At 47.4% G+C, this 26082-nt stretch overlaps 1 protein-coding gene across 3 annotated transcripts in view; it reads left to right on the forward strand.

Annotated features, from left to right (window-relative positions):
* Positions 1 to 26082, forward strand: part of SLIT3 (slit guidance ligand 3) — a 482483-nt gene that overhangs the window by 447655 nt on the left and 8746 nt on the right. For all 3 annotated transcript variants that reach the window (XM_030957781.1, XM_030957783.1, XM_030957784.1), the window contains 4 exons: positions 1448 to 1585; positions 7788 to 8028; positions 9954 to 10084; positions 24142 to 24296. In XM_030957781.1, the coding sequence (XP_030813641.1) occupies positions 1448 to 1585; positions 7788 to 8028; positions 9954 to 10084; positions 24142 to 24296 (665 nt within the window). The remainder of the gene's footprint in view (positions 1 to 1447; positions 1586 to 7787; positions 8029 to 9953; positions 10085 to 24141; positions 24297 to 26082) is intronic.

Genomic DNA, 26082 nt, shown 5'->3' on the forward strand with positions numbered 1-26082 from the left:
CTTCAGGCAGTCAGGCCATGCTCTGCAAGAGGCTGGAGCTCACATTCTCTGTGAGTGACCCTGGGTGGGGTGGCTGCTGTTGCCCTGCAGCCTCTCCCAGCCATTGTCACTCACAGGTGACACTGTTGATCCTGCAGTGTCACCCAGCTCAGCCCTGGGAGCAGCCAGGGGCCACCTGCTGTCACTGGGGACAGCAGCCAGCACAAGGATGCTGCCTGGGAGTGGAAGTGGTGTTTCCTCATCACTCCTGTGTGTCCAGTTCCTCTGAAGAGGTTTCCCACAAGGTTCCTCCTGCATTTACCCCACCAGGCTGCTGGCAGGGAGGAGGAGGAGGAGGAGGCCAGCTGAAGAGATTGATGGAGCTGTAGCCTCTCTCCTGATGCCACATCCTCAGCTTTATAATGTCCCTCCTCTTCCAGCTCTCAGTGACTAGCATGCTGGGTCCAACCACAGGCTCTAGCACAAACCTCTCTCTTAGTGCTGAGATTCTCTGCAGCTCTTCCCCTGATTTGCTTGAAGTGGTGGTGTATGCCTTTTGTTTTCCAGATGTGCAACATCCAGCTGGGAGGGCTAAAATGTGTTTTATGGACTAAAGAGTGTTCATGACTAAACATTGCCTACAGGATAGATTCAAAAAAAAGGCTGCTCAGCAATCCCAAAAGATCTGATCCAAGTCAGAGACTTTGGGATGCATTTTCTATTGTCAGGTTATAAACTTCTGCAGGACTTATAAATAGAAATGCTGATGCAGCCTTTTTACAGCAATCTTGAGAATTGGATAAAATAAAACCAACAGGCAATGTCTGCAGGTCTGGGTACATCCCACTGTGCTCCATCCCACAGTGTCACCCACCCACAGCAGAAGGTGCAGTGTCACCATGGCAAAGGACACACTGCAAAGACACTTTCCACTGTTGCAGCAGCATTTTGAATGGAAATGAATTTTGCCAATGAATGGAAAGCAGGTGGTGGTCTCAAAACTTGGTCTTTCTCTCTGAATTTGCTGAGGTTTGTAGCTTGTTTACAGATGGTTTTGGAAGGTGGACCCTTCCTGTGTACAGGGCCAAGCTCAGACACCCAGCAGTGTGCAGGCACAATCAAACTGTGGGGCATCAGGGGCACTGCCCTTGCAGAACATTGTCCCTTATTCTGTAAGGCCAGGGAGGAGATTGTCACCTTTAGCACAACTGGGAGTGTGCAGGGTGAACACCCCTCTCACAGACTCGGCTGAGGAGAAGCTGTAGGATTGTGGTGCTTTGCTCCAGTGGGATTTCAGCAGGTTGCAGAGCCTCAAAAGCCAGCCAGGAGGGATCTGTGCCAGAGCTGTGCTTGATGCTGCCAGCAATAATTGCAAACCTGTCCCCACCCCAAATCCAACAGGTTCTGGGCTGCCTGAGCGAGCTGCAGGTGTGAAAGGAGCCTTTAACAGGGATGTTGTGCCTTTCAGATGCGAGTGCCTGCCGGGCTACAGCGGCAAGCACTGTGAAGTGGATGATGATGACTGCGTGGGCCACAAGTGCCGGCACGGAGCCGCCTGCGTGGACGCGGTCAATGGCTACACCTGCGTGTGCCCGCAGGGCTTCAGGTACGGCAGGGCTCACCCCGAGCCCCCCATCCCATCATCCTGTAACAGCACTCATCTGACATCCCCATCAGCCTGTAACAGCCCTGATCTCCCATCCCCATCATCCTCTAACCCAGCCCTGATCTCCCATCCCCACCAGCCTCTCCCAGCCCTGATCTCCCATCCCCATCAGCCTCTAACCCAGCCCTGATCTCCCATCCCCATCAGCCTCTAACCCAGCACTGATCTGTCATTCCCCTGTGAACGGGTGCCTCAAGTCCTGTCCCTGCTTAAAAGGAGGTTTTAACAAGTTAACTGGATATTCTTGCCAGGAAAGCAGTGATTTTGGGGCAGTGCTGTGTGAGTGTGCCTGCCCCAGCCATCCCTGCTCACTCAGAGCACACCACCTAACACACTCACCTAAGTTATATGGAGATAAGCCCTGCACGTGCAGACTGAGCAAAGGATAATAAAATTGTGTTTATGAACCCTCCCAACTGGCTGCAAGGAAAACGTGAGTCTGAAGATTTTGTGGCAGTGTCTCTGTGCCTCCTGGACGAGCTCAGGATGATTCAGGCTGTAAATTTTCAGCCTCTCATTCTGACAGCTGCCAATATATCTGACTCCTGGAAATCTCTGTCTGTCAAAGATAAGTGTGCTCCTCCAAATGGATTCACTAATCATTGCCTGGGGCTGGATACTGGCTTCCTTCCAGCTAAACCTTTTCTGTGTTTGAAATACACACAAGAGACAAAGAAGGAGTACCTGAAAAGATCAGTCTTGACAAAGCAGAAATTGCATGAACACTTATAAATCATCGTCTCTGCTTTGTATCTGCAACTGTTTTCATTCTTCTTGCTTTCATCCTTGCTGGTTTGGGGTTTTTTCCCTTCCCTCTCAACACACGTTTCTGTTGCAAAGCAGACAGCCTTCTCTGAACAGGCATTGATATATAACATGATGTCAGCCCACAGTTTCACAGAATCAGACTTGTTATTTACAAGGTATCAGATATCCTCTGAATTTCAAATTCATACCCTTCTCTCCATGTTTCACTCTCTGCTCCAGTCCATTTGATGGCCTGAGGGATCCTGCAGACTGGTGACTGCTGAGGCTAACGTGACTGTGGGATGTAAATCCTCAGTGTTATCCAATTGTTAGAGCTGAGAAATGGATTGCAAAGCCACGTCTGGAGTCAAGGCTAACTCCAGCCTGTCATCACATGGGGCTGACTGGGAGACTTTTGCTGCAGGTCCCCTGATTTTTAAGGCCTGTAAGCACTAGGCAGTGATGAATGTGAGGGTTTTTTTCTGGGAAAGCACAGTGTTGGTCAGAGATGTTCTGAGTTGACACAGCTGGGTGGAGCAGCAGGGGTGGGTGGGAGGTTGGTCTGGTCCCTTCCAAGGTACCAAAGAGCTCTCCTGGCAATTCAGGCAGTGCCCCAGGCTGTCTGGTCTCACACCAGGGGCATCAAGAGCAGGACCTGGAACAGCCCAGTCTTCTCTCTTGATCAGATGAGGGGCTCTCGTTCCACTAACAGTCCTCCAGGTAGAAGAAACAAGATCCAAAACTCAACCACCAGCTTAGACAGCACTTCACAGCCCAAGGCAACCACGGGCAAGCAAAGTAATTCCACTGCCTGTCAACAGCACAGCCAGGTTAACTTGAGTTCTCCTGTTTGCTTTCTTTTTTTCCACTAGTCCATGCCACTACCCTAAATTTCCTGTGCAAGATGCAAGGAAGACAAGGGTCTGCGGGGAGGAAAACCTCACACTGAGCACTTCCACACTCCCTCTGCCAAGGCAGACAGCAAGATGGAGCCCCATGTGTTCTCCACGCAGAACAGTCCCTGATCTTGTTTGATTTCAGGATTAAAATTCTGCTAACAAAATATGATCTCATTATTCTTCCCATGACTGAAGCCTTTTGTAGTTTAAAGGCCTCTGCTGCTCTGAAGGGGGTTCTGAGGTTTGGCCTTTTTTCCTGTTAAGATTACAAATGCAAATATGGTGATTGACAGAGTTCAGCCTTCTGATGTTCAGGGTTGCAGAGTCCCCTGTCCTCACAGCTGCCTTGGGCACAGTGATGTGTGACAAGGAGATAACTGTGCACGTGTTTGAAGGCTGCAAGTGCTGATGAAAAGGAGAAAACACGAGGGGTGGTCCAACAAAGGTGACTAGGAGACATAAGATGATGATTAATAAAGTTTTTTGGCTAAGTATCAGGAATCATTTCCCAGCAGTGAGTTTGCAGAGTGCCCTCCCAATTATCCAGAGCTTATGCTGTTGTAATAAAAGCACAGACCTGTAATGATTTTATGGTTGTCACTACGCTGTGTGTCAAAGCCACACATTAAAAAGATGTTAAAACCTCCATCCTCACACAGCTGAACAAATGGCACTTGGGTAATTCTGAGCAGTGTAGGCAGGGCCTCGTGCACACTGAGGCTCTCATGACAGCCCCAAAAATCAATAGTGCCACCATGCACACACTCACTCTCCTATTTCATCACTTCCCATTCACTGGTCAGGTGTAGCTGTGCCCTTTGCAGCACCTTTCCTTAGCACTCACCAACTTCTCCCAGCTGCAGAATCTGCTTTCTTCCTGAAAAGTTTTCAGTGTTTTCTCCCCAAAATAGCACTCATTTGCCCCCTGCAGATGAAAACATTTTAGAGAATTGGTGAGCCCCGCTGAATAAACCCTGAGTTCTCCAAGCTTCCCTCCAGCAATCAGGCTCACAGTGGTGCTGCCTGGTAAATGCTGCTCTGGTGGGGAAGCACACATTATCTGCAGAGCCTGATGGAAGCACTGCTCCTCTGTGGTGCAGATGCTTCTGAGCTCTCCACTGGGACAGACTGCTGCAAGGAACTCGCAGTGATTATTTAAATAAATGAGATTGTACCAGGCAGAATGGAGTTGGCCAAGCTATGGAAGGAAGTCAGGCTGTGTTCCACATTCCACTGCTGGGGAAATAAATCCTATTAATTAGTTCTAAATATATACTTATAAAAAATGTTTAAAATTAAAAAGGAAAGGGCCTTGACAGACCTGTCACTAATGTAAGTTCTAGGTGCCAGTATCAGGAGAGCTGCCCTGGTAAAGCCACGCACCAGGGGGGTTTCACAGCAAGCAAGGGTGTTGCAGGAGCCATACCAGGAGCTTGGGGAATCTTTCAGAGCAGCACTAAGCACAGACACTCTGGCTTCTTCCAACATTTGCTTTCTGTTAGTGGAGGCTGTTGCGGGTCACATGGATTTTTTATTATGATTATTTTTAACTTCCAAAAAATTAAAATTATATGCACTGATTTTCCTTCTGTTTCCTACTTGCTGCTGAAGGCAAAACAAAACAATGGGCATTAGGTGGAAGGGAGCTCACAGGCTGGGTTAGCAGTGCTCTGTTCTGTAGTACCTCTGGAAAGGGATTCCCTTGTTTGCAGAGTAGGCTCAAATCACAGGTGTAGGATGGGGAGGTCTCAGATTTGGGTGTAAATGGCTCACAGGCTTCACTGGGAAGCTCTGCAGGGCACAGTGTGGGTGGAAGCTGTTTCAGCCAGGCTGCAGTGCCTTGCAGAGCTGAAGAACCAGGGCAAAGGGCACTTCAGGCTGCTCTCAGTGTCTGCACTGCCTTGTTCACACCCAGCTCAGGATCCCTGCCAGCCCTCAGCTGGGCTCCTTTCACAGCAGGCACACGGTGGCTGGACCTCAGAGCCACTGCTCCAAAGCAGATGGGCAGTGATGCCCTGGGATTTCAGCTTTTCTGTTTTTCAGATCCTGCACTGCTTTAATCTGTAACTCTAAAACTCCATGGCCTGTCAGCTGCTGTTCTCCCATTTCACTGAGATAAAACAATTCCTCTCTAGGCCTGGAACTCAAGGACTCCTCACTGTCTCAGGCCCCAGAGATGTAAACAACAGTGAATTGGTGGGGATAACTTGGAGTAGATTTCTTCATTACCTGAAGCTGTAATTGGAGAATTAACCTCTGATATGTAAATGGATCAAACTTACAATTACCTGAAAAACTTATGACCACCATCCCATCTGGGTCACCAGAAACTGATGCCTCAGAGTTGTTAGGAAAATTAATCCACAAACACCAGAGGTTTATGTCCAAAAAGGAGACAGAGGAGCCCTCTGACTTTATTCAAATAAAGGGAGAGGCCATGGGGGCATTCCCCTGGGATCTCTCAAAGTTTTGGAGGACACAGCCTCCTTTTTATCCCAATGCCTGGCCACATTTCCCTTTTCTTTTTCCCCATTGGCTGAGGTACTTGAGAGGTACAGAGTTCCCAAAATGCCCTGATACCAAAGATTTCCCTCTAATGTACAACCCTCCCTTTTAATTTTTAATTCTTACAGGATTTAGGGGTTTTTCTTCCCCATTGCTTCTTTCATCTTACCATGTCTAATTTCATTTATCAGCAAACCTAAAGTTTATTTGTAAAGGCAAATCTCTTTTTCCATTCATCAATCAGTGGAATCCTTCATCTTTCAATCCTTCCATTGTTTCTTTTATCTCCCAGTGCTAGTTTTACCTACCAGCAGACCCACAGCTTGTTTGTAAAGACAAATCCTCTATTCCTCTCTGAGTGGCCACCTAAAACAGAGGCTAGACAAGATCAAGAGAATAAAAGCTAATATATTGGAATGTTACCAATATAGGTGGATGGGATGTGCCTGAGCTTGTCTGGCCCTTGGTGCTGAACCAAACAGTGGCAATTGTGGTGTTTCACCCAGAGACACTTTTGGCTGGCTGGGTGTGTGGTGTTTCACCCCACAGACACTTTTGGCTGGCTGGGTCTGTGGTGTTTCACCCCACAGACACTTTTGGCTGGCTGGGTGTGTGGTGTTTCACCCCACAGACACTTTTGGCTGGCTGGTGTGTGGTGTTTCACCCCACAGACACTTTTGGCTGGCTGGGTCTGTGGTGTTTCACCCCACAGACACTTTTGGCTGGCTGGGTGTGTGGTGTTTCACCCCACAGACACTTTTGGCTGGCTGGGTGTGTGGTGTTTCACCCCACAGACACTTTGGGCTGGCTGGTGTGTGGTGTTTCACCCCACAGACACTTTTGGCTGGCTGGGTGCTGCAGCTGGGCCCGTGGGGACAAGTCCAGGCCTGCAGGAGCTCTGGTGGTGCTGGGATGGAGCTTCCCCCCATAACAGGGTCTGCTCCTTGGGTTTGCCTCTGCCAGAGAAGCTTTAAGGCGATGGTGAAGGAAAGCAGTTGGTTCTGATGGAGGGTTTGGATCCAGAGCTTTATTCTGGCCCACAGGCCTCTGAATGCAGCAGCAGCTCCAGCAGAACTCCCTGAGCCCGTGGTTGCTGCTCCTTTAACCCCGGGGAGAGGGGCAGGGAAGGGGCAGGGAGCCACCAGCCAGGGACAGGAGGGGAGGGACAAAGGGACAAAGGACACCTGGATGGCCCAATGCCCCCCAGGGGTAGAGGGCATCCTTTGGATCTGCCAATCACTCAACGCCCTTCTGGAATTCCAAGACCAACAGACAGTGCTGGGAGGGGAAAGGAGAGGTGACTGACACACCTGGCAGGGAATTATCAGCGGAGGGACCCGAGGTTCTGAGCTAAACCCTGAAATCACAACGCATCACAAGTATTTATTAAAGACCTGTTTTGCGGAGATAACCAAAAACTCCACAACTTTGTGAAAGTTGTAAAGCCGGTGTGTTTATTACAGCACCGGACGCAGGTGGAGATTACTCTCCTTAAAAGACATGCGTACCTCTGGGAACTTCAGGTCCCTTTTTATCCCTCTCTCAAATACGTATGCATACAATTTCACAATAGGTTCATACATATTCATTTTTACAAATTTCGTGTGACATTTGCCGCTAGTTCTTCTTTATCAGAAAGAATTCCTAGGTCAGGTTGACCTGCTCACACAGCAGTCTCTCTGTCTCTCTTTATCACCCTCTGTCTCCCCCCCCTTATCTCTGTCCTTCACTGAAGCAGTTTCTCTGAGCCTAGGCACTTGCAGTCAGGCTTCATAGCTATGTTTCCTAACCACAGACTCAAAGATGTACATTTCACCTAAACCAAAATGGACTTCTACTCTGGAGAATTTCTACTCTGTCTCAGACCTTCTGCTTTTATTCTCTTAATTCTGTCCAGCCTCTGCTTTAGGCAACCACAAGGCATCAGCAGCACCTGAAACAAAACCAGTAAAGCGCTGGTGACTGAGGCTGAATTTTCCTTCCCTTTGCAGCGGCCTGTTCTGCGAGACGCCGCCGCCCATGGTGCTGCTGCAGACGAGCCCCTGTGACAATTACGAGTGCCAGCACGGCGCGCAGTGTGTGGTGGCGCAGCACGAGCCCGTGTGCCGCTGCCTGGCCGGCTTCGCGGGGCAGCGCTGCGAGAAGCTCATCACCGTCAACTTCGTGGGCAAGGACTCCTACGTGGAGCTGCCCCCCACCAAAATCCGCCCCCAGGCCAACATCTCCCTGCAGGTTTGTCACATGAGGCTGCACGGGTGAAAATTGATGTTTGTTTGGTGATGCCAGTGATGCTGTGTCCTCCTGTAGTTGGAGGAAAATGCATTTTCTAATCTGCTGTTGTGCAAACCCAGGGAACTGGGAATATTTCTGTGTCTGCTCTGGGGTGCCCTGACCCCCAGGGGAGCACTGACTTTGCCCCTCATTCATGGAGAAAGTTTCCTAGGCTTCAAGATAGACTCGAATCCACAGAAGTGTGAAATAGATTATAGAGAGTAGTGTAGGTATCACTTGGTGATAAATTTAGGTTTGGGGATTTTTAGTATGTTGTGGATGGAAGCAAGATGGAGGGCACAGGGTGCTGTCCTGGGTTTCTTCTTCATGCTTCTTCTTCCTTCTTCTTCATGGGTTTGGGTGCCATTTTGTAATTGGGCAGAAGAGTCTGCACTGGGGGCTCTTTGGGATCAGTTACTGGGTTAAAAGGGAAAATAATCTAGGTGTCAGCTTTTAATTGGACAGTTTAGTCTTAAAAGACCTTGTACCAAGAGATTGTTGGCCATTTTGTGCCTTCTAATGAAAAGCTGCCAAACTCACAGTAGTGAGACTGTTTTACTGATAAGAAATAATAAACACCTGAGTCTGAACACGAACTTCAATCCAGACCCAGAGAAACCCAAAACTGGTACACCCACAGCTGTAAAGTTTCAGTTTCTGGTGAGTTTTCTCCTTGCAATGTGTGTGGCTGTGACAGCCTGGCCAGAGAAAGAGAAAGCTAGTTAAGTTTTCCCAGAATCAGCCCAGGAGACTTTAGGAGCTGGAGATAAACAACGATAGCCAATTATTAAAACAACCTGCAGGTGGTGTTTTTCTAATATCTGTTTTCTTGTTATTCTCATAAGATTGTTTACAAATAGGTGTCTTGTTAATTAGCCAGTCAGGTGAAATGTATTGATTAAATGACCAGTCAGGCCCACCTGTATCAGAGCAGTGTATAAAAGAAGCAGTTTCAGTAAGGACAGAGTGCTTATGCCACTTCTGACTGTTTCTGTGTTGTTTGTGACTTAACAGTCACAAATGTGCAAAGTTAGACTGCCTCAGCTAGAAGGAGGAGGACTGAACTCTTCCATGGGGTGAATATTTTAAAGGAAATTCTTGCCTGTATCACACAAAAAAGCACAAATTACAAAGGTAAACTGTAGAATAGTTTGACCCTCAGACACATGGCTTTTGAGGATATGAAATCCACAGGTTTAATGCTCTAGTCACAAGAAAGAAAAGCAAATGTACAAGTGAAATCCATGCATAGAGACATTTAACCTGTAACATGCATGTATCTCATGCTGATGGAACTGGGGCTAGTGGCCAAAGTCCTGGAAAAATCTGTGAGCCACTTGTCTGGTGTAAAATCAGTGAAATGTGAAGGAGTGACTGAGGCACCAGTGTACCTTTGTGGGCACGCATGCTGCCTCCAGAATCCCTCCAGGCTGATTCCCAGACTGGCAACACAGCCAGGGACGATTCAGGAGTGCTCTGTGTCTTCCTACTGATCCTTCCTACAGCACTGTGTTTCATCCTGTACAACTTGGTGTTCAATGCCATGGTGCTTCTTAAAGCAGGCTGCTCTGAATGGCCTCTCTGGATAATATTTTGCTTATTCAGCAGACAGAAGGCCTGGGATTTTGATACTGATCCAAGGTTCAGAAGACAACTGAAAACTGGTTCTCATGTGAAATGGGAAGTTGACCTTTGTGTGTGAGCCCACCCAAGGGCACCAAGACCTTTCTGTGCCTCCTGGCTCTTGCTCTCAATGCTGCTCACATAGCTGGCTTATTAAAGTATATTTGAATTGCATGTATGATTTTGGTTTGATTTTAAATACAGGTTTATTCCTTTTATTAATCATTCTCAAGCAACCTCATGTGGTTATGAATGTTTCACAGGTAGCCACAGACAAGGACAATGGCATCTTACTGTACAAAGGAGACAATGATCCTTTGGCTCTGGAGCTGTACCAAGGACACGTGAGGCTCATCTATGACACCCTGAGCTCCCCACCCACCACAGTATACAGGTGAGAGGCTGAGCTCTGCCAAGGCAGTTGACTTCCAAAACTGGTGGAGGAGAGGTAGGATTTTTCTAAGCAATGTGCTTTGCAGAAAAACCTTTTCTTTTACTTCAAGGTGTCTCTTTTATGCATGTAATTAGATGAGAAAGTCAGAATAAAGACTTAGCTGGAGGCTGCACGGGTAAAAATTGACATTTATTGGCAATACCAGTGATGCTGTGTCCTCCTGTAATTGTAGAAAAATGCATTTTCTAATCTACTGTAAAGTTTCAGCTTCTGGTGAATTTTGTCCTTGAAATAGTTCCAATTAATCAGTTTCTTTGTTGATGTCTAGCATTAAGTGACTGTACCAAGACAGAACAGTGAATGTGCAACTGCAGGGTTAGACTGCCTCAAATAGGAGGAGGAGGGCTAAACTCTTCTATGGGGTGAATATCTTTAAGGAAATTCTTGCCTGTATCAGTAGTACCTATACAACCACAAAAAAGAACAAATGACAAAGGTAAATTGTAGAATAGTTTGACTTTCATACACTTGGCTTTTGAAGATATGAAATCCACAGGTTTAATTCACAATTCACAAGAAAGAAAAGCAAATGTACAAGTGAAATCCATGCACAGAGACACTTCTGTAGGAAGGAGGGATGTGCTGCCCTTTTCCTCCACGGTTCCTTCAGCATCCCTCTCCCCTGGTTGTTACTTTCAAGCCCTGTTGCTCCAGTTTGCTCTGAGCACAGATGCAGCAGTGACCACACAGAGCACTTTGGGCTGAGCACAGGCTCCTGGCACTGCGTGTGCAGCAGAGCTGCAATTCCCAGCCCTGCTCACGCTGTGGGGCAGCATGGATGTCACCACGCATCACCCACCTCAGACTTCTCTCAGAAAGTTTTCTCAGCACTTGCTAACATTTGAGCCTCCCAGGGATTTTTCTTTAGGGAAATGGTGACATTTTTAAGAAAATGAAAACATTCTTTCTGTATTAAAGCAAAGTGGATAATACCAATCCAGACGTTGCCAGGAAGAGCACTGGCTTGTCCCCTGTAGGAATGAAGGAAGTAGTTTGCCCATGGTTTTCACCAGCTGGATGGATAGGTGTGAAAAACATCTCTGTGTGTGGCTGCTGATCCTAATTGATCAGCTGTGAGAGCAAAGCTGAGGCTGATAAACAGTTTAATGCTCCTAATTAGAACACAGGCAAAGCTCGTTATGTGTCAGGGGTGATGTGGATGTTTGCTGGCCGTTGTCACCATGGCAGAGTGGGGACAGGAGCTGCTGCCACCAGCACAAGAACAACACTCCATGGAGCTGCTGCCACCAGCACACGAACAACACTCCTTGGATCTGCTGCCCTCTGGGTGGGTGCAGTGCCCTCCTTGTCCCCACCCTTCCCAGGGATCAGGGAGGAGGGCTCCATTCACTCTGACACCTCATTACCATGAGATTAATGGCCTGTTCACAACATTTTGTGCACCCTGGTCTGCTGAGATGGGAAAGAAGCTGCTTAATACGGTGCCCTTTCTGAAATGTCACTCTAATCTTTTATTAGTTTAAGGAGTGGAGCAAAATGGGATTAGCATGGAGCTCGATGGGAAAAGATTAGGTTGATTGAGAAGAACTGCAGCTAAAGAATGTCAGAAAGGGCCTCTAAATAGATTTAAAGTCTTGTTTTCTTTAAAGGCTGAAGAAGGAGCAGGAAAAACTGCTTGTCCCCTTGCAAACATAGGATTTAAGGGTAGAAGGCATAAGTGGATCAGGTTTGACCTCTCTGTTTGACTTTTAGCTAAGGCATGTGCTCTGTTTGGCCTAACACATGACTTCCAGCTTGGCACAGAGTTTTGACAGGAAAACACCAAGTAACAGAAAATCCCCCATTTCCTGTTAGCTTGGACAATGGTCAATTATTTCCATTATCCAGGCATTGGCCATCATTTCTAAGTTGTGTCACTAATACCTTCTGGATTGTTTAGAGGCTTTCTCAAGGGAAATTAAAGTCTACTTATACCTGGACCAGATTCCCATGAGTTTATCTGGACTTTTATTTGCATGTTCTCCTAATCTGCATTTTGATGAAATGAATGGCTGGTTCCGTGTGATGCATTTTATCACAGCCTGAAGAATTTGGGAAACTCCTTTCTTCAACTTCTACAATTTTCATTTGTCATTAAAAACAAGGTTGCCAGGAGAACCTGTAACATCCTGACCTCACCATTACTAAAACAGTTTGCCTTCCCTACTGCCTTGTCCCTGCTGTCTTGTTTAGATGCCTCATTTCAGTTTCAATCTCAGCTAGAGTGGACTGTTTGCCTTTGCAAAGCTCTGTTGAAAGACTGTGAGATTAATTTTCACAGTCAGTATCATGTTCTGCTCCCCTCCAAAGCAGGCCACTTTTTGGACTAGATGAGCAGGGCTTTGGCTCTTGGTTTTTCCCCAGAAGAGTCTGCCAGAAGAGGAGGAGGCCTTAAAACACTGCCTGGTGGGAGCTGTGCCAGCTACAGCTGCAGGAAATCTGTCACTGACCTGGTCCTGGGCTGTGACTGAGATGTTTTGCTGGCTATTTCAGGTACTCCCAGGATGGGATGTGGGAAGTCATTGGCCAGCCACATGATCTGTAATTCCTCATCAGACTCTCCACGAGAAGATTTATTAATAGTACTTACAAACAGTAAAATTAGCAAAGTACTTGGCTAATACAGGTGATATCCTGTAGGGATGAGATAAAAGCTGTTGTTTGGGAAGCCAGCAGTGAGTCAGTCACACTTGGTGGTATTTTTCCATGGTATTGCACAAAGCTGGGGGAAGGTTTGCAGCAGACACAGGGGGGGCTCTCAGCTGGCTGTGAGCTCTGAGCCTGGCTCTGCTGCAGAGCTGCTCGGGCATTGCAGGGCAGGGATGTGCCACAGGAGGGGACTGCCAGGAAAGAGATTTTTTAACTCCTTTGGGAAGGCAGGGTGTCCCTGGCTACCACAGGGAACCTGTTCCTGTGTTTTAGTCGCTCCTCTGAGCAGATTGAACCAGAACTGCTTCACAAAGTCAGTCTGGAAAAGCCCAAGATAATTGGCTGTACATTCAGGTTTGCTTAACATGTGTTTGTCCCTGTGGTAGTTTGGATAGAAAGGTTAAAGTTGACATTGGGTTTCTCTTTCATTCTATTCAGGTAAAGGTCAGCACATGTCCAGTGGAAATGACTACCTAAAATTCCCTGTCATTTTTCATCAAGTTAGAGAGAAATACAAGTTAATGCAGTAATATAATATAATGCAATGACAGAACTCGCCCTTTAGAAGAAAATCTGACTGATCTTTTACTGGAACCTGTCACCTGTGAGCTGCAGAAAAATGGTTTCCTGGATGTCAGAGTAAAGCTCTTACAAAAGATCCATTTTTGAAACAGGATTCCAAGTTACTGTTTCTTTTATTCTGTTTAATGGACAAATGGGTTGGAATCTTTTTCTGAATGCTTTATTGCCCTCCTGGTTTCTGCACTGCTCAGAGTTACTCTTCCATGCCATGACAGTGCTTGGTGCCACTCCAACAGGGAGTTCTTGAAATTAACTAAATCTTTTACGCAGATGCTGTACCTTTAATTTAAAGATGTCAACTGGTAAGGAACATGCTGCTTTTACTTACTGCCACAATCCAATTGTTAGAAGTTTGAACTAACAAAGGGCAGTTAATTCCATAGTTCCAGAATTCAGCCAATAACGCTGTTATCTATTTAACTGTATTCTATAGGGAGAACTCCCTATTTTCAGGTTTTTTTCCCACATCTGTTCCTTGAGCCAGAGATAAGGCCTTACTTGTAAATGTTTCTCCAATAGATTTTATGCTGCCACACAGTCATATTGATTTGGATGCTGAAATAATCCTTCCTAATACAAATGGAAAACAGAACTTTGACACAAACTGCTGATGTAATTCCCTCCAGAGTTCCCAGATTGCCATGTTGCATACAGACTGTCATATCTGGTAAAGAGCAAGATGCAGGCGTTGTTGGTGTAAAATCATATGTTTTCATGCAAGATTCCTGACAGCAGTGAAAAAGGAGGCAGTTAGGAAAAGATAAGAATGAATTATATTTGTCTTTCTGTAGAGACTACACCCAAATTACATTTTAATTCCTTTTGAAAGTATCCCTGCATAATCTGCTTTCAAAAATGCTACATCATTAAAAATATTCCTTGTAGATTGTATCGTGCAGTTCTCATGGTCTGGCTGACTCTTGCACAGCATAGATGGATGTTCTTGTGGTTAAAGCAAAAGGCCTGAAATAAAGGAGCTTACATTCCTGCTGTATCTGTTTCACATGTGATGACTGCAAGACGACAAATTAAATCTGGCTCCCTGTGTAAAAACTTGAGAAAGGCATGAATAAGAGAAAAGGTGTTTCAGAAATGTGCTGCAGGTCTCTGCAGGGTGAGGTTCCTGCTCCCCTGTCCCTCCTGGCTGTGGAACAGCACAAAGTTCTTTATGCTGGTGGCATCTGAAAACTTCTGTGTCCTTCCACCCCCTCAGGCTCTGCCCTTGGCTCTGGAGCCTGGGAGCTGCTGGAACTCAGTGTCCAGCACTGTCCCTGGCCAGGCCACTGCTGAAGGGATGTGCTGCTCCCCAAGAATGATGGTCCTCTACTCAAATTTCTGCTGGTCCTGAACAGTTGCTTTGGTGGTGAAACATCCACACCTTCCACAGAGAGGGATTTTGTGCCATTGTCTCTTTAGCTGGAACTGCTTATCTGCACAAAAGCCTGGGAGGCTTCACCATTAATTCTCTGCCTTCTGGGGAGGAATGTGCTGGAGGAGTGAGAACATTAATTATTCTTAGGATCATTATTAGAGCTTGTCAAACTCAGTTTTTGGTAAAAGTGCCTTTGCAGAGTGCGCTGCATGACTGCTCCTGTTCTTCCTAACACCTTCACAGTCTGCAGCCCATGCTGTGCCCATCCCTGGTGGGATGCCTGTTTGATACTCTGGATGGGCTCTAAATGGACTAGTTTTCAGTCATTTCTGTGAGGCATCACTGAGCTCTTCACAATTCTGCATATTTGCAATTCATTTTATTCTATCACGCACTCTTATTTTTTCAGGTACCCCTTAGGGATTCTGTATCAAATATAATGAAAGAAACTGGCATTAGTCTCTGACCTGCATAGGAAAAAATGTAAAATTTGAATGTACTTGTACATCTTGCATGAGCCAAGGCAAAGGACAGCTGAGTTATTTTTTTACCTTTATAAAGGGCTCTGGAGTACTTAAATGGGAAAAAAATGGCAAGTGTGTGAGTACTTGTCAAGCTACAAACATTGTATTTCCCTAGTTTTTCCTGGATTTTTTTTTTTTTTTTGCAGTAGGACAGTGAAAATGTAAGGTCAAGACCTTAAAATAGTATTTAACATTTATCATTAGATTCAGAATCAAATATTTGCTTTCATGAAGTATGGAAACTTTTTCCTGCTGAGCTGAAGCTTAGGAAGGGTAAAGTTTCATCCTCCAGGCTGCTGAAGGACTTAGCAGGCAAAATCTTGTTAAGCTGAATTAATTTTTTTTCTTTGTAAATCTGCCCAGTATCTCTTGCAAGAATGACAGTTTCTCATCTCCTCCCCCTCTGAGAACCCAGCTCATTCATTCAGTTCAATGTCCAAGTACCCAGGAGCTGCAGACCCTCACTTCATGTCTCACACATCTATAGGGTGTTTCAGGGTGAGCTTTTCACCAGAAGAAAGCAAAACCTTTCACAAAGGGAGCCAGTGCTGGCCTGTCTGTGGTACTAGGTATGGTTAGGAATGGGTCATCTAAAGCCACTTGTGCTGTGATAATGACACAAATAAAAGCGACATTCTCTGAGTCCCAGGGCATCTTATTCAGGGGCCAAAATCTGGAGCTGTGGGTCTAAGCTGCACTCAGGCATCCCCTGTCAGCAGAGGTCAGGCTGGAAAAAGGTTGCAAATATGTTTTAAAGGCATTTTCCTGCTGTACCCTAGGTCATTGGTCCAGTGGTGCATTGCCAAAGTTGGTTAATTCTGATTGCATCAGAGGAAGGTTGAAGTGTTTTCATAATAGACAGTGATGGAATAAACCTAATCATAGTCAAAATGACTTTATAAACTTCCCGTGCACTAATGACTGGCTCATGTCTTGAATTGTGAGGGGTTTTGCCTTACAACAACATGTAGCAAGCTAATATGTTTATTTTTTCCTGCCTGTAAATTTCTTGTGAACATGATGAGTAACACAAAGTTTAGATGTGTGCCATGTGTGACAGATTCGTGTCCCATCCATCCCAAGTGCTGAGCTGGCTCTGGTGCAATCGAGGCAGCCCCTGCTGGAAGCAGCACACACAGACCTGGAGCTGAGGGAGATGGTGGAGGAGCAGGAGGGGTCTGTGCCTGGTTATTTCAGCTTTTCCTCCCAGTATGGAATGGCACCCACAGCTCAGCAGCATGCCCCACTGCTGGGGGGAAGGTGGGCATGGCAGCTGCTCCGGTGGCTGTCAAATGTGATGGGTTTGGTCATTTCTGTGAAAGGAGATGATCCAGCTAGAGGTATGTTGCTATAACAATTTCTAAATAGACATGACTTCTTTTTTCTTGGGGCTTATCCTCCAATTTCAGGTAAAGCCCATCATTCTCTGTCAATCTGGCTGGATGCCCTGTTAATTGTACTCTGTAGTGGCCCTGTTCCCTGCTGCTAATGGGCAGACACCTGCATATTTTCCAGAGCTGAAAAGGGAAAACGGTGCAAATTATTGCCTGGTGTAACAACTCTGTGAAGGCACCTGGTGGATTTTCTCATCAGAACCTGTGATTTGATAACCAGCTGAATGGCAGAGCTGTTTTTCTAGGTGACCCCATGCACCCTGCTCTGTTCCCAGCCCTGGTGGGGCCAGGGGCTGTGTCACAGCCTGTCCTGGTGTGTGACACTCAGCTGTACCCACACAGTGCTGGGGAGGACGTGGCACTCAATGTGCCACTGCCCTGCTGCTCTGCCCGGGCCTGCCTTCCCCTCTGCTTTTTGCATTTTCATAAGGATACCAGATTTCACACCGACCCAACAGCACTGTAGAATCTCTGACTGATTCTTTCTTTGCACTCTGTATTTTGTGGGTTTGTTATTTTGTCTGATGCTTGTCACTGAGAGGACACCAGGACGCGGCAGCTGGGGACACCACCTTGAGGAGCCAAGGCATCCTGGTGGAGAGGGTGGGCAGGGAGCAATGCTCTGATCTGTCACTCAGGAGAGGCCTTGGACTTGAGGATGCATTCCAGCTGCTTTTACTGCCATGGCACTTGCTTTAACAGATCTCAGCAGGATGAGGTATCCAGCTCTGCTGGTGCGAGTGCAGGAGACAGCAGCTCCTGCTCCCAGCAGCTTCTGCTCCCACCAATTTCTGCTCCCAGCAGCTCCTGCTCCCAGCAGTGGGGCTGGAGGGAGCTGTGGGACCTCACCCAGCTCTGTGAGAACCCACTGCAAACAAGCAATGTTTGCCCTGGCTGGGTGTCTGACCCCTTTATGAATCATCTAGGGAAAGGGGTCAGGATTGCATTAATTGCACGTTGCAGGGGTGTAAAAAAGGTCCTTGCCTTTCCCTTAGAAGGTCTGTAACACAATGACTTTCACTGCTGGCAGGGGTGCTGCAGGAATTGAATTATGGCTGGAAATTAGATATGCATAGCCTGGCCAAACGATCATTAGGGGAGATATGGTAATCAGCTGCCAGTGTTCAAGGGCTGTAAACACCAGGAAGAGAAAGATGGTTTATTTGGGTGGTCTACAAAGTTGTAAGTAGGAGAAAATGTATAAAACCAAGCAAATTAAAATGGAGGTATCAAAGAAAAAACTCTTAATGTTGAGTACTCTCAGCCTAACAGACCTAACACTCAAGTCATGTAACACAGGATTGAACATAACAAAAGAGTGTATTTCAAGCTGAAAGTGAACTTGAGTGCTTTAATATTCCTTTCACCTCTTATTTCCCTAGTCCTGTGTTTCATTAGCATTTTTCATACTTTTTTCTCAACATGTGGTTTTTATTCAGCGCCTGAAGATGATAGTGCTTGAAGTGATGTGTTATTGTGGAGGTAGCACAAACACCATTCCAATTATGATTTTGCCTTTGTTGCCATGGAGAAGTTTAAATCTATTTTAGGCCAAGGACTGATTATAGCTGGAACTAAGGGTAGGAGGTAAGTGTAGCTTGGAAAGGTGAAAACCCATCACTGCTGATACCCACAGTCAGCCCAGCACAGTGAGAGTTTCACAGCTCCCAAACTGCTGACATCTCAGCGCAGTTCCCTGCAGCTCTCACCTTCAGTTTTTGATTTTGGTACATCTTTTCTGGTGCTGTAAGCTCCTTAAGCTCTTTTGGACATGTATTGTTGTTTATTCTCTTCTGCTTTAAATGTTCTCAAAGATTATCTAAGTTCAGTGTTCCCCATGGCCTTCACCCCCCAGTCTCTTGCCATCGTTGTGTTTCCTTTGTTTTGTGTGTCAAATGAGGCATGTCCCCATTAAGACAGAGGTCAGGAAAATCTGGAGACTGTAGCTAATGAATTAATGTTCTCATTTGCATAATTGATGGTTATATATCTCCTCAGTGACATGGTTTGCTGTGATACTTAAAGCTATTTTTGGTTTTGACTCCTCTGCCCTGCTGTTCTCTGCTGTCTACCACAAAGGTGTATTACTAGACAGTGAAAAAAATCTGACCCCAAAGCCCAAATTTTACAAGTTCCAATTGAATGCTTTAATCCTTTAATGCATTTCTGTTCACTGGCATATTTATAGTGGCTCAGCTCTAAATCTCTCATGGGTGTTAGAGCAAGGGGAGTCAGTGCTTGAAACATCTGTGTGTGCTTGGGGCTGGAGTACAGGGGAAAGAAAATATATGAGGGAGAAGAGAAATAGCTGAAAAACGAGAGTGGAAATCAGTTCTTTCCTATATTCCCTGAGGTTTTATGTTTAATACACATCCCTTTCCTTTCAGTTCTTTGCATCCTGGAGCCATCCTGTGCATGGCTCCACTGACTCACCTTGCTGGAGCTGCTCTGGCAGAAAAGGCCAGCTCCCTCCCACAGGAAATTTTAATTTCTCTCCCATAGAACCCTCTCTAGTGGCCTCCCTTCCCTGTGAGGGCAGCTCCAAGGGAATAGAAGGTGCTGGACCCAGGGCTTTGGAAGCTGGGCTCTCCTCACATCCCAGCATTTTCCTCTTTTTTGTGGCCAAATTTGACCAGATGCCATGTCCAGCTCTGAGGGTAGCCTCAGTGAGAGCAATGTGCCGGACTGTGCAAGGCATGTAAGGTGGGCTGTGAGGAGATGAGTGTGATGGAAGAGAGAGTGGAGGGACGCTGCAGACTGAGCACAGTGGGGGAATGCCTGACCAGGTGCCAACCACAGCCCCGAGCAGCAGCGCCTGGCTCCCGAGGAATCACTCTGTGTCATGGGAAACTTTCGATTCCTTTTGCTGCTTACCTTCCAGTAAGTTTAATTATTAAATTCCTGGAAATCCTTGCTTACGCTTTAGGTGTTTACTCTTTAATCATAATTACTCAGGTTTTTTCAACAAGAATTTGTACGAAACTATACAACATCCAATGGTGGTGGCACGAAGTGCTGCGGCTGGAAGTCAGCTAAAATGCCCTGACTGTATTGGGGGCTTGGGAAGATCTCAGGAGCAGCACACGGTTTGTCAGCACCTGGGGAAAGGCACTGGGGCGGCTGCACGGCCCTGGGGCTCTTCCTGCCGCACCTTTCGGGTGTCCCTCGTTGTGCTCGCACCGTTTGATTCGGTTTAAGCGGGAGCGGGCCCGGGAGCGGGATCAGGCCCAGGCCCGGGAGCGGGATCAGGCCCAGGCCCGGGCCCGGGAGCGGGAGCGGGAGCGGAACCGGCGCTGTCCCCGCTCGGCTCGCGGTGCCACGGCGCCCTCTGCTGCCCGTCCGCGCCGCTGCACCGCGCTCCCGGCCCGCATTCCGGCTCTCACCCCTGAATTCCCGGCCAGTATCCCGCATTCCCGGTTCTCATCCCGCATTCCGGCTCTCTACCCCGAATTCACAGCCAGTATCCCGCATTCCCGGTTCTCATCCCGCATTCCCGGTTCTTATCCTGACTTCCCGGCCAGTATCCCGCGTTCCCGGGTCTCGTCCCGCATTCCCGGTTCTCGTCCTGTTCCCGGCCAGTATCCCGCATTCCCGGCTCTCATCCCGTTTTCCCTCCTATCACCCCGCATTCCCGGCCCGCATTCCCTGCTCTCATTCCGCTTTCCTTGCTCGTATCCCGCATTCCCCGCTCTCACCCCGCACTCCCGGTCTGTATCCCGCAGTCCCGGCTCCCATCCCGCTTTCCCATACCCCGCATTCCCGGCCTTCCCCCGCCGCGCTCGGTGCGGGGTTTGGCATCAATCCCGACTGACTGGAGGCGGGTACCTCCATCCCGCGGGCGGCTCCAGAAGGACGAGCCCTGTGGGAGCACCTGATGCCCTGTTTCAGGGAACAGGGAATTCACTGGGGTTTTAACGGGACCCTTTAACGGGAGCGGCGGGGCTGGCCGGGCCCGGCAGAGCGCGGCAGCGTGCGCTGCTCGGCGCTGCGGCCGCCGCCCTTCATCCCCGGCCAAGCCGCTGTCTCCAGCTGTCTCCGACGATTGCCGGGGCTCCTAAAGGCCCGGCTGCACAAGAGGCTCTGAGGAGAGTTCGTGCAGCTTTTCTCTCACCACTGGTCTCTCCCCCGCGGTTGTCTCCATCTCGGAACCCCAAGGCGTCTGAATGCCTTTCCGTCAGCAGCGGCACTAAGTGCGTGCTCTCACACGAGTATCTGCTGGCTGGGGATTTCCTGTCATCCTGCCTGTCCACGTTCAGCTTCTCCATCATATCTCTGTGTCTTCTCAAACAGCAAATGAGTGCTTTGTCTGTTCTAACTTTATCTGCTTTACAAAATTGCAGTGTTGGGTGATGGCTCTGAGTTACTTTGTTTCACAAAGTTCAGGCAAAGATTATTTTCATTCCGGGTTAAAAAGTGAAAGAATCAGAACGGAGTAATACTCATCCACGTATTCCTGCAGACTGGGACTCTCACTCCCTTTCCAACAAAAATACCAGCACTGGGTATGCTGAAAGGCATGAGCACCATGTGGGGTGGCTGCTTCCATCCCCAGGACTCACAGATTTTTGTTTGCCTGCTAGTCAAGGCATAATCTGGACAAAGCAGACCCTGTGGAGAGTAGGTGATGAATGCCTGTGAAATCCTGGCTCTGGGAAGAGCCCGTCCTGCCAGATGTGATAATGTTGTCCTCTGACAAATGGCCATAGCTTGGCCTTCTGCAGATAACCATGGGGTTTGTGTGCTAGCTTCAGCTATTGATCCTGCTGGGGAAGGGCTCCCTATCCTGCAGCCATCCATCCCACCTCCACAGTGCTCAGCTCTCACGGCCCGCGGGGTTTGGCTCCACTTCTCCCTTTCACTGGCACTTCTGCACAGACTAACAATTACACATGTGCATTTCCATTTATCTCACATCTTCCAGCTGAAGTCCAAGTGCTTCCCCCAGGGAATCAGGCACTGCAGAGAGCACTGAGATAAGCAGGGAGCACAGAGGGATCACCCAGGCGGCCTTGCTGTAGCACAGCTGCTCCTTGTAACACAGCAGACACTTAGCAGAATTCCTGAGTATCCAAACACAAAGTTCAGAGCAGCTGTTTCCAAACTCACTTGAGTTGCTGCAGTGCCGTGGGGTGTGGTGGGGACAGGCCAGCCCTTCCCAGGACCACAGGCATCCTCTGCCTCTCCTCCTGCCCCTCACAACCCACTGCCCCTGCCAGGGCCCTGCTGTAACAGCTCTGATCCAGTGTCTGCTGGACCAGCTGGATCTGCATTTTTGTTCCGTGTCAAGCCTTTATGTTTTTTCTTTAAAACACTTTGAACTGTACCATCAGCTCCAGGTTCTTGAGCTCCCCCCAGGGCTCTCTCACCATCTTGCCCATGGGCAGCAGCCACAGCCCAGGGCTTCCCTGCAGGTCAGGAATGAGTGATTGAGCCAGCAGAGCTTCCCTGGGAACCTTTCTGTGGCAGAACTATCTCACTTATTTATGTAAAGCCACACTGTAAAGGTGCTCATTCACTGCTCTCTGTTACCTTATGACCTGTGTAACCTTACATGAACTTTTGAAAGCCTGTGTGTTGGTGATTCATCCCAAAAACCTGTGGGGAGAGCAGAGCAGCACTGCAGAGGCACGTCAGCTCCAGTGTGGAACAGCAGTGTGCTCTTCTCCACCAGCACATTCCCAGAAATGCCTGCAGTGCTGACTGGCTGCCTGACATTGCTCAAGTACAATTGGTTGTGTCAGGTCTACCATAAAACGCTATAAAAATGAAACTTCTTCCAGCAACAGCTGAATTCCAGTAATCTCCAAGGCATGTAATTTGTTTGTGAAGTCGAGGCCCTATTTCCTTGCTGCAATAGCCTTACACATCAGTTCTGCAGGGCTGGGCACTAAGGATGGGCAGCATGTCATCTAGGCTGAGAGCTGGTCACATCTGAAAGGTGATTCACCCTCAGAGATGAGTGTGTCTCTTCCTCTCCACTGCCTGTGAAGAAAGTGTGGGTAAATAGCTCAGAGACATTGACCTTGCAAGTTTGCAAATCACCTGAAAGGAGCCTGACCTGTGAATTTTTAACCTCCTGTGAGAGGATGCTGAGCCTATGGGCCTTTGGAATGAGCAGAAACCCAAACTTTGACGCTGTGCTGTGCACCACATGTGCAGCAATCCCGAATCCAGGCTGCTGTCCTAGCAGTATCTCAGGATGCCCAAAGCTGGTGTGTTCTGTCATTATTCACACAGAACAGCAGCCCCAGGCTGAAGGGAGGAATGTGGGAAAGGGCATCTGTGCACGTGGGCAATCCACAGAGCCCACAGGCTGATTCCAGAACAACCACTACTGCTGTCACGTTCTTACTGTGTTCCTGTGTGCATCTGAGTGCACATGAGATACTGTGCCTTTTAATTACACCTACAGCACTGGGGAAATCCCATCAGATCTAACTGCCACCCTGCTTTGAAACTCTCTTTGCTCAAGAGCAGGTAATCAACCCTTGCCCCTCCCTGCTTGCAGGAGTGCAAGATACCCTCAGGTTGTTTTAGGGAATTTCACCATGCAGCATTAAGGTTTGAGAGCTGAAGCTGCCCTGAAAATAAAAATATGATAGCATGATGCAAATGGAATGATATCAATGCACCTTTTAATGGCTGGGGGAGTGAACAGGAGATGAAGGTGAAGATTGTTTGAGGTGCAGCCTAGGAGGTTGCTGCAGGCTTCATGCATCTGAAAAATCAATGTTTAAAACAAAGCAATAACTACACACTACTACTACTACAACAGCTCCTACTGTTTTATCCTCAAGCTTCAATCTATACCTTAATGTTTCCCAAAAAAGAGTAGCAATTTGTCATTTTTCCTTGTGTTCAGGTGGGATTGTCTGATATTGAACAAAGCGCTCTGGTAATTTATTACTCCTTTTATGGCTTTGAGAACCTCAGTGTGTCCTTATTCCTTGGTACATAGTCCAAGACACTTCTGCTGAGAGGAGATGCTGGTTTCAGAGGCCTCTGCTGTCTCTGCAATCTCCCCTGACCCCTGTGAGATAATTTCAGTTTAAACTACCCATAGGAGAAGAAATTATTTCAGTGATCCAGCCTGCAGCATGAGCACCAAGCAGAGTGACAGAGGGCAGCAAGCTGTGGCTGAGAGCTCAGAATGGGATTTTTTGGTAGTTTTGTCCCCAAAGCCAGTGTGTCATGTAGCTACACACTTGCATTTCTGCCCTGGAAAAAGCAACTGGAGGGGCTGCTCTCCTGATTAGCTGGCCTCTGAAGCATTGCACTGTGTCAGAACTGCCTGCCCAGGAGCACTGAGGGTCAGTCTGTGCCTCCCTGCTGGAGGAAAGGCTGAGAACACCCTGGCTGCAAACTCCAGAGCACCCCAGAGCTGTGCTGTGCAAGGTGTACCACAGGGACACTGGATGTCACAGAGGCTCTTCCTTGTTCATCTTCTAATTATTTTCTTTTTCTCTTACTTTTTAGTGTGGAAACGATAAATGATGGGCAGTTTCATAGTGTGGAACTCGTGATGCTGAATCAAACTCTGAACCTGGTGGTGGACAAGGGGGCTCCCAAGAGTCTGGGAAAGCTCCAGAAGCAGTCTTCTGTCAGCCTCAACACACCCCTCTACATTGGAGGTACTGTGAGTTGCTCTAGAATTGAAGTTTTAACATGTTTTCTCAGAAGCAAATCATCTTCCATCCTGTGGGGAGGGCTCTCACACAGCCACCACAGGAACAGCCTGCTTGGCATTTCAGCAGCTCCCAGAACTGGCTGGCACCAAGCTGTGATGGCTGAAGTGGAAGTATCACAAATTGTCATGGCAAAAAAGCAAACCAGTAGTCGGTAGGTTTAAATATATCACAACTGAGCAGTATTTCTGCTGGAAGTTTTATAGAGGTCTAAAAATGGTGGGGAAAAAGGTGTGTGATTCAAAAACACATTAACACACAAGCTAAGAACACCTTGGTTAATAGTCTTCTCATTGGAAACTGAAGCCACAGTTTTAGACAGATACTAGAATTGCCCAAACCTCAGTTAAGAAATTTTTTCCCATTAAGTACTGAATCTGGAGGGAAGAGGCCAAATGGGATGGGGAACAATGCCCAGAATAATGACTATACCACTGATTAGGTGTCTGGTTACAAGAGGCAGAACAAAGGCTGGTCTCTGCCCAGTGGATTGTTTTTGCCAGAACCCCCCTAGTTCTATTCTGGACTGAACGTTGAAATCTCTCTCTCAGTGACACGGAGTTCTTGAATTTTTAGTCAGCCTATTTCAAATACAAAAGTCAGCAGAATGGTAATAGAAAGTCTTTGAGCCTTTTCTAATGAGATAATTGAAGCCAATAGTAGAAACTCTTACCAAATTCAGTTGGTGCTGGTCAAGGCTTTTCTAAATAATTTTCTTTAATAACACTTTTCTAAAAGAGCCCTGAATATTGCCCTTGTAAAACAGAAAACTGGCTAATCTTGCTTTGTACAGAGCTGAACTTTTATAATTGGCTCCTATTAAGAATGTCACAGGCTATTAAAGAGCATTGTGCATCAAAGATAATCTGCTGGTGCAGAGGCCATCTCAATTTCTCCCTTTAGCACAGCACAAAAGATACCAATCCTGTAGCAGTTTATACACAGGGAACTTGGGAACTAATCCTGTGGAAAAGTTTTGTTAATGGATGAGCATCGTGGGTCAATACTAATTCTCCAAAGGTACCTAAAAATTCTCTGGAAAAACCTGAGGTCTGGAATGAAGGACTGTTGGATACCAGGATCCATGGCCTCAGTAAAGACTTTTGTTTTGCCTATTAAAAATCTTCTTGCTTCTTTCTAAACCCTCCCTGTTCTTCATGTGCCACCTCTTTGTGTGCAGCCCTCCCATGGAGCCAGCTGCCCTTCCTCTGCAGGTGGTTTAGCTCAGGTAGCTGCCTAAATTACCCCAGAGCAATTGTTCCTGACCTACAGAAAGGTTAACACAGACCTGAACCTTCAGGAGCCCACAGTTCTGTCCATCTCACAACCACATCACCTGTTCTAGCAACTTTCCTCCTAACACACAGTGAAACAGGTGCTGGATTTGTTTTAGGAACACCTTTAACAGTGGCATTGCTTACAGACAGTGAGTCCAGAGGCCTCACATGGCTGACAATGGAAGCACTTGCCTGTGCTAATGCAGCTGTACATCCAAGCTGGCATCAGTGGGGAAGGCACAAAACAACATCCAAAAGAACCTGCTGGCCATCCAACTGCGTGAACTCTTCCAAGCACTTGAACAAGATGGGAGGGACTGGCCACAAAGCCTTGGCCTGGCCCTTGAAGTGCTGTTCCCTGTCTTTAGAGCTCTCCTGCACTAATTTCCAGGGGATGCACTCTTAGCACTCCCTCTCTTAACACTGTGACCCAGTAAAGCCAAACTGTCTTGTTG

The sequence above is a fragment of the Camarhynchus parvulus genome, chromosome 13 (assembly GCF_901933205.1).
Source record: "Camarhynchus parvulus chromosome 13, STF_HiC, whole genome shotgun sequence".
NCBI lineage: Eukaryota > Metazoa > Chordata > Aves > Passeriformes > Thraupidae > Camarhynchus > Camarhynchus parvulus.